Here is a 15,490-nt window from a genome sequence, read left to right as displayed (position 1 = left end):
ATGAGAAAATTTGTTCAAAACATATTAGCTGTGAAATATGCGAAATTCAACCTAGCTGATATAAGACATGGTGGTTTATGGAGGGGAAAAAGATTAATTTTTATTTTCTCTAATAAAAAAACTAGAACATTTTGGTACAGACTCTTAAGGGGAGCTTTGGTGCAATGGTATGAGTTGTTATCGTATGATCTGGAGGTCATGTGTTAGCTCCATGAAACAACCTCCGGTAAAAATGCAAGATAGAACTATATAAAGTAGACTCAGCAGAGTTCATAAGAGTTCTGATCCCCTCCCAGATCTTGCACTTAGCAAGAGCTTCGTGCATCGGCATACCATTTTAGTTTTTTTTTTAAAAAAAAAGCTCTCAAATTTCAGTGATAATTTATGAAACTTATCCTTCAAGCGCAGCGCACACCTCCCTCTTCACAAATACAAACGAAGTGATGTTTAAATAGTGCTCATTGTTATTACCACCTTAATAAATTTCAAAATCAAACTGACACAGAGTAACCCTCGGCGTACTTTATCCCGTACACGTGTCAAATCCTGACAGGCTCTCTTCCAAGAAAAAGCCCATTCCATTTCTTTCCAAAAGATTGAGCGAGAGTTTTCCTCTCTCTCCTATCCTCTATCGGAACGAGCAGGGCACGCTCCTCTCCCTCTCCCTCTCCCTCCCAACTCTCTCAAGCTCAACGACGACGAAACCGGCAGCAAAAGAAAAATCTAGGGTTAGGGTTTAGATCAAAGAACATGAAGAAATTCTCGCTTCAATAAAGTGAGGAGCGGAAATGATGCAATCTTGCGGTCTCCTCTCGTGCGGGAGATCCCCATCTCTCGCAATCTCGGCCTCTCCGACGAAACTCGATAGAAGATTCGCGAAGAATCCATTCGCCTGTAAGTTTCCTCTCCTTCAGTCTAAGAATTAGTTTGTTACTTTCACTTGATTTTTGGTAATTTACCTCAAAGTTTACCAAATTTTGTTAAAAATTAAAATCCCCGAAAGTTAACGTTGCTGGATTCTCAACAGTGGGAGATTTCAGCTGAACAACTAATAGAAAAATTAGAAATATAAATTATTTTTGGGTGTCTTTTAAATCAATGTGACAGAATTGAGGGGTAAACTAGCAAATGTCTAGTTTTGGAGGTAAATTAGAAAATATGGTTGATTTGGGGTGTATGGGTAAAAAGCTCTATCTATATTTTCTGGGAATTTTGTATGCTTAATCTTTACTTTCTGGATACACCGTGCCTTTAAATTGATACAAAGATTACTTATTGGCAGTGCAGTGTAGATACACATCACAGTTGAAATCATTGCATAGAATCATCAAAGTTCAAGCATCAAATTTGGATCTTGGAGCCGGGAGTTACGAGGATTCTGGAGCAAATGATCGGCATAAAGATCTCGTTAACAGCTCTGCCAATGAGACTTCAGCTCAATCGTGAGTGCAATTTTTACATTTTGGTAATTGTGTCTGATGAACTATCCTGCGAGTATTGACATTATCAAATTTTCTAGACAATGGACTTTCTAGTTTTCTCTCAGTATTGGATTTGCTCACAAAGGTTGCTGTTTCACTTGGCAATTGATTAGTTTGTCTTAAGAGAGCAAATTAATTAATTAGCTATTGTTGTGCGCAGCGAAACTCAAATCACACGAACAAGAACGAAAAAATCACAACCAAACAAGCCAAACACAATATCACAGCAAGACAAATAAATTTTACGTGGTTCGACAAATTGCCTAAGTCCACGAGGCAAGAAGGGGATGAAGTTTTCACTAATAGAGAAGAAGAGTACAAACTGAGATTACAAATCACTCAAACTCACCAATTAATCTCATCAACAAATTTTTATTTTTCTCCAAACAAAACCCTAACTAATAGCTCAGAAAATACCTCTTTTCTGTGCTCCAAATATCCCCAAAACAATCACCAATCAAAGCCAAAGAAACCCTAAAACGTGTTGGTATTTATACCAAACACCAAATCCCAAACAAAATCCAAATAGGAACTCAAACTGTGTAGAAAACCTCTGATAAGTCGACTTATCAGGGTCTATAAGTCGACTTGGCAGAGCGAAAATCAACAACTGGAGAACAAAACGTAAGTCGACTTACCATCGACTTACCATAAGTCGACTTACCATCGACTTACCATAAGTCGACTTAACAGTCTCTATAAGTCGACTTGACCGAGTCGACTTGACCGAGCCAAAACCAACAATTCCAGAATAGAACATAAGTCGACTTACCATAAATCGACTTATGCATGTGCATGAGTCGACTTATGACACAAGATCTGCAAAATTTGGACAAAAAACTGGAATTTCCTGAATTCTCCACAAATCTCCACCTCAGCGATGTTTTTTCAAAATTGAGCCGACACCAATGCCAACCAAACGTCCCACTTGTTGCGTCTAGTACGAAGTGGAATAAAACCACAACAATGGACTCAATCCACAACAAGTTGAGACCCAAATGAGAATGTAATCACTCTCCAAACATTGGTATCTACTCACAAAACTGGCTGCATCATAAATGACTGCCTACATATCCTCTTATCCAAGGAATCAAGCATTCACGTAGTTCACCCAACGGCCTCCAAATGCCCTCAATCCAATAGAAGAGTTCTCAATTTTTCACCAACAAATCTGATGCTGATAGCTCTCTTAATGGCCTCAAAGTGAAACAAACCAAACACCTCCACCTAAAGTGAACCAACGGTCATATCCAAATCCAAACTATGTCCACCAGCTGCACTCGAATCAACCAACTCATCATCTGCATCCAAATCCTAATAATCCCCAAATTGTGTCACTTCAGCTGGAATCTGAAACGATGCAGTATGATCTGGAGTATGTAGAATAATCTCCACCTAATGTGAAGTAGCATCATACTCCACCTGCTGTGATATCCCTACGATCTGATCAGCACTCTCTACCTACCGAGAGTCAAGTGTAACATACCTGTTCTGAACAAAATCATAGTCTCCCAACTGATAACCAAATGAGCCTTTAAATCTCAAACGTATAATCGGATCAAATCTTACATCCTCGATATGATCAAATATTGGGCAATCAAGCATCCGAGGCAACCTAAAAACTGAAGCAGCTTCACTAGATTCAAAATCTCCAAATGCAGTAGTCGGCAACCTATAACTAAGATGACCCAAATATGTCGAAGCTTCAAAACTCCTCTGCAATCCAATGCTCGACAACCAATACCGATCATCCTCCAGCAAGGAATGACCCATCAAAATTATCATCTCATCTCGTTGCCTAATATTTTCTCTCCAATGAAGTGTCTTAAACTGTCGTGAGCTCGGCACAAACGTAAGAAAGAACCCCTACTAAAATCAGAACAACGAATTTTCTTCCTGTCAATATACTTCCTCCAACTGTTGTTGACTACTAGGACTTCAAACTAACGGGACTTGGTTGCAACCCACCAATGCCTAGAACAGTCCCTAACTGCGAAAACCAAAAACCGATTACCTCCCAATAATGTCTCCTTAGAAGGCCGCCAAATGCCTGAACGAACACCACTTAGAAGACCTCTCAATCGTTGAATAGAAGTACCAAACTTCACATCGGTCTTCTTGCTCATACCAATGTGCTCAAAGAACTTTAATATGCAGGTCAATGTACTTTTTAATAATCCAATGCATCGTATCAACAATCAAATATCCCACCCTCAAATCCTTCTTTCTCAGCCATAATTCTCAAAGCACCAACAAACCAATGCGGAACAAACAAAGAATAGATCTAAACTAATAAAGGAGAGATTTTTACCTCCAATTGAAACCCTAGCAAGAGTCTCCGAAAGATCTCACCCCACATGACGGAAACGAGATCCATGAATAGGAAAAATCTCACATTTATCACCAAGCGAAGCTCTAGACGAACTTCCAAAGCGATCTACTCCTCCAAATAGCCCAAGCGTAGCCCGAGCTCTGATACCACTTATTGTGCATAGCGGAACTCAAATCACACGAACAAGAACGAAAAAATCACAACCAAACAAGCCAAACACAATATCACAGCAAGACAAATAAATTTTACGTGGTTCGACAAATTGCCTAAGTCCACGAGGCAAGAAGGGGATGAAGTTTTCACTAATAGAGAAGAAGAGCACAAACTGAGATTACAAATCACTCAAACCCACCAATTAATCTCATTAACAAATTTTTATTTCTCTCCAAACAAAACCCTAACTAATAGCTCAGAAAATACCTATTTTCTGTGCTCCAAATATCCCCAAAATAATCACCAATCAAAGCCAAAGAAACCCTAAAACGTGTTGGTATTTATACCAAACACCAAATCCCAAACAAAATCCAAATAGGAACTCAAACTGTGTAGAAAACCTGACATAAGTCGACTTATCAGGGTCTATAAGTCGACTTGACAGAGCGAAAATCAACAACTGGAGAACAGAATGTAAGTCGACTTACCATCGACTTACCATAAGTCGACTTAACAGTCTCTATAAATCGACTTGACCGAGCCAAAACCAACAATTCTAGAACAGAACGTAATTCGACTTACCATCGACTTACCATAAGTCGACTTATGCCTGTGCATGAGTTGACATAAGTCGACTTATGACACAGAATCAGTAAAATCTGGACCAAAAACTGGAATTTCCTGAATTCTCCACAGCTATAATATGTTGACATGTGTTAGATGTGTTGGCTATTATTGAAAGGAACAATCCATAATTGGAATCTTTAACCCTTGATTGTAATTATTGGAATTAATTGATTGTAATTATTCTTCAATAATCAGGTTGAAATGTAGACTATAAATAAGGGTCCTTAACCCTTGATAGAGATTAGAAAAACAGATAGAAAATTTCTTTTTTTGTTCAAACTGGTCTTTCTTCTTTATATCACGATCTTTATCTGAGAAATATGGTGGTTGGATTAGTTGCATGTCAGGAATTCTCTTACAGACATTTCTCTCAAAGTATGGCCATTTATAAGTCCTTTAAATTTTTATGAGGATCCATGACCTGATCTTGAAGTCTTAAGAAATCTAATACAAAAGTAACCGTGCATTGAGCAAACTATCCTTGCTATGTTTTAACAGTTGCTCATATCTTTATTTGACAGACACATCCAATCGATGCTCTAAATAAATCAAGCATCATAACATTAGTGATCTTTTAGCACATATTTTGGCATTTTTGGCATTTGAATTGCAGACCAAGCTTATCTCTACCTCGTTGATTGGCAGAACAAAGCCTCTTTCAGGACCTCGTTACCTGCTATCTATTGCTGGTGTTCTTCTTGGATGTGCATTATTGTTTACACTTATCGTTTCCTTCAAGGGAGGACCATCTGCACTTGTAGCTGCACTGGCAAAATCAGGGTTTACTGCTGCATTCACATTGATATTTGTTTCAGAAATTGGAGACAAGGTGATGAATTGACAATAAGTAATATTTTATTTCTCCTTCTGTATCATGAATGCCATAACAGCTTCTGGAGACATTACATGAGGAAGGAGCAGTCTGTATATTCCTTTGATGACTATGCTAAACCACTATGTTCTTGATGCTAACATGTGAGCTGTGTCTATAGTATATAATTATTTGAATTATTTTCTACTTCATCTAGGCCATATAGTTTTGTGATTATTATAGCGAACTTACAATCAATTCCCTGTACTGGATGTTCACCTTCCAAGTAATGATGGACACATTTTTCATCGTTATACTTATAATTGTATGATCTTACGTACATTAGTCATGTGTAGTACAAAAAATTAAAAAATTGATTGTCCTGTCCATCTTTGACATTTGGACTGTACGAACCTAGGTATGAGAAATGTGTTCATCCATGTCTATAAGGAAGGTTATATAGGAGGGATGCATCAATTGATCAAATCTATGAATTTCAGATATATATATATAAACATAAATAGCTGGATGTAAATTGCTGCCAATTAAGATTTACAAGTGTGAAGTTGGTATGAGTCTGAGAGTACAATTATAGCATGACTCATTGTAGAGTTTTGTTACACCTTATTATAGAACTCTAACGACATGGAGGAAATAAGAGAAAGCATTACTCATTGTAGAGTTTTGTTACACCTTATTATAGAACTCTAACGACATGGAGGAAATAAGAGAAAGCATTATTGTGGTTAATCATGTGATGGTTATTATTATAGAACTCTAACGACATGGAGGAAATAAGAGAAAGCATTATTGTGGTTAATCATGTGATGGTTAACTTCTTGTTTGAGTTCCAAACTTAAAAGAAAACATGCGCATGAGCATAAATTGCTAGATTAATAGTCTCAACTATGTGCATAAAGTTTCTTTTCTTTTCTTCACCCCAGCAGGGCCTTTCTCTATTTTCATCTATTTTTCTTTGTTATAATTATTGTATGTGTAACTTAAGTCAGAGTAAATCTAGACTAACTCTAACAGAGTACCCCCAGCATTTATAATTGGACTTCTTCATGCTGACAGCTGGTATTAAAATAGACTTGTGTAACAATACTGTAGCAGTCTTTGAAATTTTATCTTCCAGATTCTTTCTATTGTGGGAGATGTCTTTTGTTTTAAACTTAGGGTTCCATATAAAACCTGCCAACTTGAGTGTTTTGTTGACTTTGTTGACTGCTGCCTCTAGATAAGAGCTGATAAATTCTTGAGCTCAGAGTTACGATTCACCAACATCCTTTTAGTTTCATATTTCATGACATCAAAAAGCAACATGGAAGAGTCAATTTTATTTTTCAATTGTTTTGCAGTTGTTTTAATTTTTTAGGAGAGCATGTTGCATCACAAGGCTATTAGTGCTTTTTGTTTATTTCTTGGAGTGCCGCTTTTTGTGTAGATTGTCATATCACCTTTATTACAAACATAATTTTGGCCAAGTGTTCATAATCCTTGTTTTTTTTTGCAGACATTTTTCATTGCTGCTCTATTGGCTATGCAGTATGACAAATTACTGGTACATACTTTACCCGTTTAGTTGTCAGTTATTCGTCTGGCTATTCACTTTTCAGGTGTATTATTAGTACCTGCACTGTTTATGCGGTCTACTTCAACTTTTGCTTGGTTATATATCTGACAATGATTTGTGGTCGACAAGCTTTAATGCGTTAGGTTTTTGTTAATTGGATTCAATAATGTGGACTCAACATCAATTATCTGACTGATTATGAAAGTTAGCCTTGAGAACATGGGTTCTTAAGTGATATACTTAACACAGCTAGAAGTGACCCTTCATACCTACTTATTTTCAAGGCTTGTTTATGTATATTCTCACTGATGTGGGTTGCTTTACTTGTGTTTTTTTAATTAAAAAACGTCTTACAATTGAAAAAATCCTCAAAATCGGATAACTGCATGGACATATCAGTTCTTGTAAAATTTTCTTGGTAATTACACAAAATTTGTTTCTATAATGGAATCCTCTTCTTACTTAATGCTGTCGGTTTTTACAATAAACAGGTTTTATTGGGATCAATGGGTGCTCTTTCTCTTATGACAGCCTTATCTGTGATAATTGGACGGATATTTCATTCTGTTCCCTCGCAGTTTCAAACAAGTAAGCGTGAGCTGTTTCACTGTTGATGCTTTTCATGCAAATCAATTTAGGGTCGTTTCAGTTATAGATTTTTAGGTGATATTTTCTTAAATAGACGGTTTCTTACATCTACGAGGTCTTTCTTCTTACATATCCTGTCAGACAGTGTATCCCTCTCAACAATTGACACCAACAGCTTGGAGAGAAACCAATGTATAATTTGTTAGCATAGGATATGCAATTTTTTTAATAGAAACTGCTGACTAAATTTGAAATGTCAGTAGAAAGACTTATATTTTCGATGAAATGGAGGAAGATCATTATTCAAGTTTTTTTCTGTGCTTGACTTGATCACTATCCTACTGACCATTATTTCAACAAAAACCAATTAAATTCTACTTTCTTGCAGTACTTGTCTCGACAATCTCACTCTTCTTTTGTATAACAGTGTCAATGACTCAATATTCTTTTTCTCTATGCTTTAAACTTTTTCCAAATCAATCATCTATTTGATAGTAGAAGTGACTGATAGGCAGATGTTTGTTACAGCATTACCTATCGGAGAATATGCAGCTGTGGCACTTCTTACATTCTTCGGTTTGAATTCCATAAAAACTGCATGGGAGCTTCCATCTGATGCAGGCAAGAAGGATAAAGAGAGCGCAGAACTTGGAGAATTTGTTGAAGCCGAGGAGCTGGTGAAAGAAAAGGTTAGTAGGAAATGAGGAATGAACTAAGAATGAATTATGTTCTTATTGAGGCTAACCTGTGTAACAAAGAGTACATGTATACCGTTCCTATCCATCTTAACAAGTAGAGCATACAAGCAATCCCTCATGCAAAATCTCTTTTAATCAGGCAATTTAACACTATAAAGAATTATATATATCTGCAAGTTCCCGGAAAGAAAAGCATTAATAAGGTCAATTTCTGGATGGAAACTTGTTGCGTCATATTTTGACATCTATTGGCGAAGTATTGTGCAAAATCACAAAATTTAAGGCCTCACATCTTTATGCGTGATTTTAAATGGCAAGTGTTTTCTTGATTAGTCTTTTTGAGAGGTTGTTATCCCACTGACTTTTTTTTCATTTTCAAATTGAGAACCACATACCTTGTACGTCATTTACTCAGTTTTCAATATACGCCCTCTGTAGAAGTGCTCGACGAGATTGCATATTATTCAGGCTTCCATACTATTATCTTGTCAACAAAATACAAGTCACTCTTCCTTAGCGGACGACAGAGTATAATCCATATGCTGCACATCAGAAGCTCCTAGAATTTTGTACATTCTCAATTATTAAACTACATAAGGTGACAATGTTTGTTAGTTTGCCTCTTTTTGGGGGCTCTTCCTTAGTGATAGCATTACTAAGTTTTATCTGGGAATTTTTCCCATTATGATGTAGGGTGATCATTGATCTTAGGTTATCGGATTATTAAGATCTTTTTATTTTGAAAATATTTAGTGCAATCATTATTTTTTTAGGATTTCCTTAGGATTAGGGGTCGAAGTAAACCAAATAATTAATAAACAATTCAGTTATTATTCATCCAGGCATTAAGTTAAATTCAATTTGATTGTTCATTTAATACTAAACGAATAATTTTTAGTATTCGGTTTATTGTAGGCTGTCAAAAAATTACTGTAAATAGATGGTCCCGCAAAACACTGACGATGGAAGTTACAATCTGACGATTTTTACGAAAACAGATGAGAGTTACAAATTGACGACTCACATTTTCAAGAACAAAATATAAGGATTACAAGCTGACGATCCTTGCAAAAAAAAAAAGATTACAATTAACGATCTCTTCAAAACAAAATGCGAGGGTCCACCCCCGCGTTCCAACTCCAAAACATGAGAGTCCACCCTCACGTTCCAACTCCAAAACGTGAGGGTCCACCCCCGCGTTCCAATTCCAAAATGCGAGGGTCATCCCTGCGTTTAACTCCAAAACACGAGGGTCACCCTCGTGTTTCGATTCCAAAATGCGAGGGTCATATCTGCATTTTAACTCCAAAACGCGAGGGTCACCCCCACGTTCCAATTCCAAAACGTGAGGATCACCTCCGCGTTTCACAAAGCTGAATGCGAGGCTCACTCTAGAACGCGAATCTCGCGTTTGACCGTTTCAATGGCAATTTGAACGGTTCAAAACCGTTTTCCACATAATGGGGCCATTAAGCCCCCATTATGGAGAGATTTATGAGTTACACCCCTAGATCTCTACAAATAGCTGAGAATTCAGTTGAATATGAATCCTTTTTGGATCCATTGGGGTTGGCTTTTGTTGGAGCTTTTGAGATAATTTGGCTTGGTCTTTTTGAACCATTTTCGGTTGAAGAACCTTGAGATCGGCTGTTTAGCTTATTTTGGTTGAAAAAGGATTAAATTTTCTTTCTGAAATTAACTCTTTCGCAAAGTTTTTAAACTCGTTTAGAGTTCTAAACTTGCCTGGCAAGTTCTTCCCGATGTTAAGTCAAGAAGAGTAGACAAAGTTCTACGAAGCGAGGCGTTCGGATCGTCAACGGGATACAAGTATCAAACTCCCATTGTCACCAAGAAAAACTCAGTATTAAGCAAAGGGAGCGATCTTCGTCGATTTTTCTCTCTTTTGTAAATCGGGAAACCGATAAGGAAATTGTAATTTCTTTTTCTAAGTCAGTTAGAGAGAAGTTATTTTGAGAGATTGTTATTTTGAGAGATTGTATTCATTCTTTTCCTAAGTCAGTTAGGGAGATTAATATAAATTTATTTCTCAATTTTCTTGTAATTTTTCCAGCAAACACTTATAAACGAATAAAATTTTACTAAAGACATATTTGATTCGTTTGATTATTAAACATTCGTTAATGTTATATATTTATTTAATGGTATATTAGATATTTTCAAAATAAAAAATTAATGAGTTCAAATTTAGGTGTAAACTTGAGTGAAAGAAACAATTTAGAGAAGAAATCAATAATTATGATGCTTTGAGGGAAGTGTTTATAAATATATACAATTATAGGGGTGTACGTGCAAAAACCTTAAACAAATTAAAGGTCCAAATTAGTCGCCATTTCTTCAGTAAAGAAAATTAAAAGTCCAAATTGTGCCTAGAGCTGGGCTTGAACTAGGGACAAAACGTCTGAAGGCTGAAAAGCACCCAAACATATGAGCTAATGAACCTTCACAAACTTTTGTCGAATAAATATTACATAGTCGAATTGAAGGTGAAAAACATTGGGATGTTCGAGCTGAATTCAAACTCGAATTCAAATATTGAAAAATTAGCCGAATTTGAATTTGAACGCCATGATATTCGCTTCAATTTGGTCGTTTTTCACCCCTACTTAGGATTTGATGTTAGGATTGATTTTCAGGATCTTTCAGATTTTATTTGTTTCCCAAAGATTGGATGTTAGGATCTTGAGATTTGATTTATCTTATTTTCGATCTTTTGTTTTCTTTAAATAAAAGTGTAAGACCCATTAAGTAGTAAGAAGGCAGATGTTGATGAATAAAAAAAAATTAAGTTATGAAAATTCTCCTTGAGCATGTGAAGTCCATAGTAGGTGTGAAGGCTGGTTAACTTCACAACAAAATCAAGGAAAAAAACTTGTGTAACGTTCATCTGCGCTCCCCTCATATCCAACTGAACCCTTCATGGACTTGATCAAACCATGTCTGAGCTTTGACAAACCCCAATGAGCTCTCGTGATCCGATCGATTATCACCATCGCTGGATCTCCTCTGGTTGACCCTCTAAGAGTTATGATCTCTACCTGCCAAGGCCTTACAACGCCATTCGAGGTTCAATTAGCTCCCAACAATATATCCGGACACCCGTCCTTTGGCGATGAGATTCGGGTAACTGCCAAATTCACAATATTGAGAACCTCATAATTTCCTATCGGATCCAAATTGGCGTCGAAGGCAACACATTCGAGTCTTCTACTTTTGGATCGGAACCCCGATTCCACATCACCTTGTAGTCATGTTCTGTTTGCTCTTAATTCCAGGTTTCTGAACATGTTTTCTATAAGTAAATAAATCTATTGACAGTTCCCTGCTCATCTTAGTGAATGTATGATTATACTACAATGATGTGAAATAATTTGTTTCTTTCTTTTTCTTGTGTGTTATCAGTAAATAAGTCTAGAAAATGATTTTGTTCATTACAGATGGCCGAGACAATCTGCCTGAATATCTAATGCTATTGTCCATCATTCAACACATAATTACAAGTTATAATGCTGCTTCTCTTATCTTTATTTTCTTTCCTTTTACGATTGTCTGCAGCAGTGCTATCCAAACTTTTAAAATTCAATGCCAGTTAATTGTATTCATTCATATACATTTTCTAATATAAGGGGTCAACTTCTAATTGTTTTCAGGTGGATAAGAAGCTCACAAATCCTTTCGAGATCATCTGGAAGTCTTTCAGCGTTGTTTTCTTTGCGGTGCGCAACCCCTTTGTCCATTCTACTATGTAATTTAAACTGTCTAACTTCAAAATTATTTCCCCCCACATGAGTAAAAAGTTGCAAGAAATCCTCCCTCTTTCCTCTTTTTGCACTATCAAAGATCAAACTCGCATTCTCTTCCTCAAGAGGAAGAAAACTCATCTGAAATTTTCTACAGAAGGGCTCACCAAAGTGATCTACAAATATCTCATACTCTTCCATTCTTCAATTACTTACTGTTGAACCTGCAATTTTTCACTTCATTTATTCAAAATCGCAAGGAAGCAATATCTGCGATCTCATTTAACGATTTACTTTTACAGGAATGGGGTGATCGTTCAATGCTGGCTACTATTGCCTTGGGTGCTGCTCAGGTATCCTTTGAGCTTTATGCCTATTTAACTTCTTTGTTTGTGCATTCCCGAGACATTAGTTTTCTTTTAGAAACGACCATTGGTGCACCTTTTAACTCCTGCTGTTCCATGAACTAGAATTTAACAAAACATTTCTGCAACAACAAGTATAAACAAAGAATAATGCACGAGGATATATGGCTACCTAAATAAATGATATGTAATAGTCAAAAAATAGAGGGACTTTAAGGACTCTGCATAAGATAAAATCATAAGTCATATACTTTCCAAGACCAGTGGCTGCGCCACATTTGGGCCAAAGGAGCATTGGCCCTACCTTGGAATCATAAAAAACAAGTATATATGCTTAATTTGCTTATAGTGATGTTATAGGGAGTAAAATACATAAGATATATTAAATATTAACTTTCTCAAACTTGATCCTCTTAATTCCTCTCTATCAAAGTTGAATTGTTCAATACGTCTATTGATTTTTATTTTCTGGAGTTGAGCAACCATTTTGATAATTGTAATGTTGAGTTGATTTCTTGTCTGACATGTCCTGAACAAAGTATTCATTCACTTCTAATGATAAGGAAAATTTGATTCGATCATTCGAGTTTTATCCTAAAGATTTTTCTAAATAGATCGCATTAAGCTGAGAGACCAACTTGAAAACTACATCTCCTATGTAGCTACTTATTATAGTCTTTCTTAAATTAAAGGGATGGGTCAATTTGCTAAGAAGTTGGTAGGATGAAAGATTGAATACTTTATATCTTTGGATGTACAAGTTGGTAAAGTTGACATTAATCATGCCCGTTGTTGTGGCAAGCAAACATTGTAAGAGCATTTTTGGTTTTGAGAGAAAAGGATGAAGCCTCACCAGAAGCTTCAGTGCACCGACCTCATAAAAATGTGGTTATACCATTGTAGTTTGTTAAAATCCCCCCTAAACACAAACTCAACAGCATAACAAAGTTTATAGCAAACAGAACACCGAATGAGAGTTGAGTATATGAATGATTGTTTCATGTTTTATAAAAGGTATATTTTATGACATTATGAGGAAGATATGATTTCAAGAAGTGAAGGCAAGAAGAATGTTATCATAAACAATATATTCTAGTTTGAAACAATTTGAAAACCTTATTGTGTGATGATGTTCATATGACAATCAATCGTGCAAAAAAAATTATGCGTTAACATGTTTAATTATTTTTTAACTCCGCTACAGCCCAAGGCCAAAAAGAAACATCTAGAAGTGGAAAATCATATTTTAGGCCCCTCCACGATATTGTCCTGCTCACTTCTCGCTCAGCAGGAGAAATATTTGGCTCACTCCTAGTTGTCAAAGTGTGCCACTGTGATCTATTTATGTTCCATTTTTTATGATGCAGTCTCCATGGGGTGTGGCTGGTGGAGCTATCACAGGGCACCTGTGTGCAACTGTAATTGCAATTCTCGGAGGAGCATTGCTGGCCAACTACATTTCTGAAAAAGTGGTAGGTAGCATGCTTCCTCTTAACTGATTCTAGCGTGCAATGTTATATGCTCTCATGAAAATACCCTTGATATCTGTATGTAGGTTGGTTATCTCGGCGGAGGATTGTTCTTATTATTTGCTGTGGCTACACTATTTGGAGTTTTCTGATACCTTTTAATACCAATATGAGAGAGAAAGGGGATAAAAAGCAACAGATAACATCCAAAGGAATTTGTGCGCTGTTTTGTGACTGAAACAGCACGGAGAGTGCTAAGAGCTTACCCCCCAAAAGCCCAGAGCTGGTCCTTGAAAAATATCAGGTTTGGTTGTCCGTCGACAAATAATCCCCTGTAATCCTTGTGTGTAATTTTTTTAACATTCAGATTATACATTGTAGAATTTCAAAGTTCTATTATTATTCGTACACGCACATGCACATATATCCATTACCAAAGAGATTTGAACAGATAACATTGGGGTTGTTCCAAAATTTTGGATTTTAAAAATTTTGAAATTTAGAATTTTTCATGTTGATGTTAAGTGATCACACAGTCAATTATATCCGTGGTTAGATAGGGGTTATTGAGATTGATGAGAGGTCGCTTCCTTCCTTGAATATCTGATTCTGAGTTGGGTGGCTGAAAAGTCTGCACATTTAGAAACACGTGAGGGGATGAGGCTTGTTTTTCCCGTGGTTCCTCCTACGATCAAGTCAGCTGGTGAGCTTAAGTGGATAAAGTGAAGAACTGTTAGAGTTCTTGTGTGTGCAGTATGATTTGACCACGATGTGACTATAGCCTACATCATTGGAGAGGCATGTTCTCCAAACCTGGCCTATCGAGATGTGGACGATTGACATAACTTCCATAGTGTAATTACCTTCAAAAGGGAACCACGATAAGCACATTTCGTTGTCGTGCCAATCGAATAACCAGAATGGTCTTCTAGTAATGGTTGAAACGAGGGATGATATATTCCAAGTTCTACTATCACGCATTCTCATCAGCACGCCTTGTGCTAAATCAAAGTTGTCGATGAAGCCGTCGATGTTAAACGGATTGTGGATGTTGGTCCAGTCGGTTTCGGTGTTGATAACTAGCGTATACATTACATCTTCACTAATTTCCTTGATGTGAATAGGGTAAATAGCAGCATGTAGTAGACAGATATTCGTCATATACGTGATGAAGCTAATTTCACCGGAATGCTTCGTGTAGTCTACATAAGTCTCTTTGTCTTGAGCTGAAGATTGCCTGGTACAATATAACCAGAGAATCAAAGATTCCTTGTCTTCTGATAACAACATAGTGTCTGTAATTATCATAATGTTGTTTCAAAGTACTGATGCGATCGCTGAAGACATCTATCGCATTAGTACTTTGAAACAACATTATGATAAGTATAGATGCTCTCATGCTCATAGTATTGTGTGAATGCAATAGGGCCGATTACCCTAGCAGCCTCTCGGTTTGAGATGTAGAGGTCGTAGAGCCTCATCGAAACGTATGCACGGACGACGTACGTGATGAAGCTAATTCCACCAGGGGGTGTGAATGCTTCGTGTAGTCCACGAAAGTCTCTTTGTCTTGAGCTGAAGATTGTCTGGTACAATGTAACCAGAGAATCAAAGATTCCTTGTCTTCTGATA

General features: G+C 36.7%; 1 protein-coding gene across 1 annotated transcript; it reads left to right on the top strand.

Moving 5' to 3' along the window:
- LOC109851251 (GDT1-like protein 2, chloroplastic) lies at window positions 596–14,313 on the top strand. The gene is made up of 10 exons (XM_020421296.1): window positions 596–894; window positions 1,283–1,442; window positions 5,239–5,422; window positions 6,921–6,968; window positions 7,472–7,568; window positions 8,097–8,257; window positions 11,935–12,000; window positions 12,327–12,377; window positions 13,757–13,861; window positions 13,945–14,313. Exons 1-10 carry the CDS (start codon window positions 789–791, stop codon window positions 14,008–14,010), a joined length of 1,044 nt encoding a protein of 347 aa, XP_020276885.1. The 5' UTR covers window positions 596–788; the 3' UTR covers window positions 14,011–14,313.

Source organism: Asparagus officinalis, chromosome 1, assembly GCF_001876935.1.
Source record: "Asparagus officinalis chromosome 1, Aspof.V1, whole genome shotgun sequence".
NCBI classification, from domain to species: Eukaryota; Viridiplantae; Streptophyta; class Magnoliopsida; order Asparagales; family Asparagaceae; genus Asparagus; species Asparagus officinalis.
Note: the sequence above shows the minus strand (reverse complement) of the source record. Positions and strands in the feature narration are given on the sequence as shown.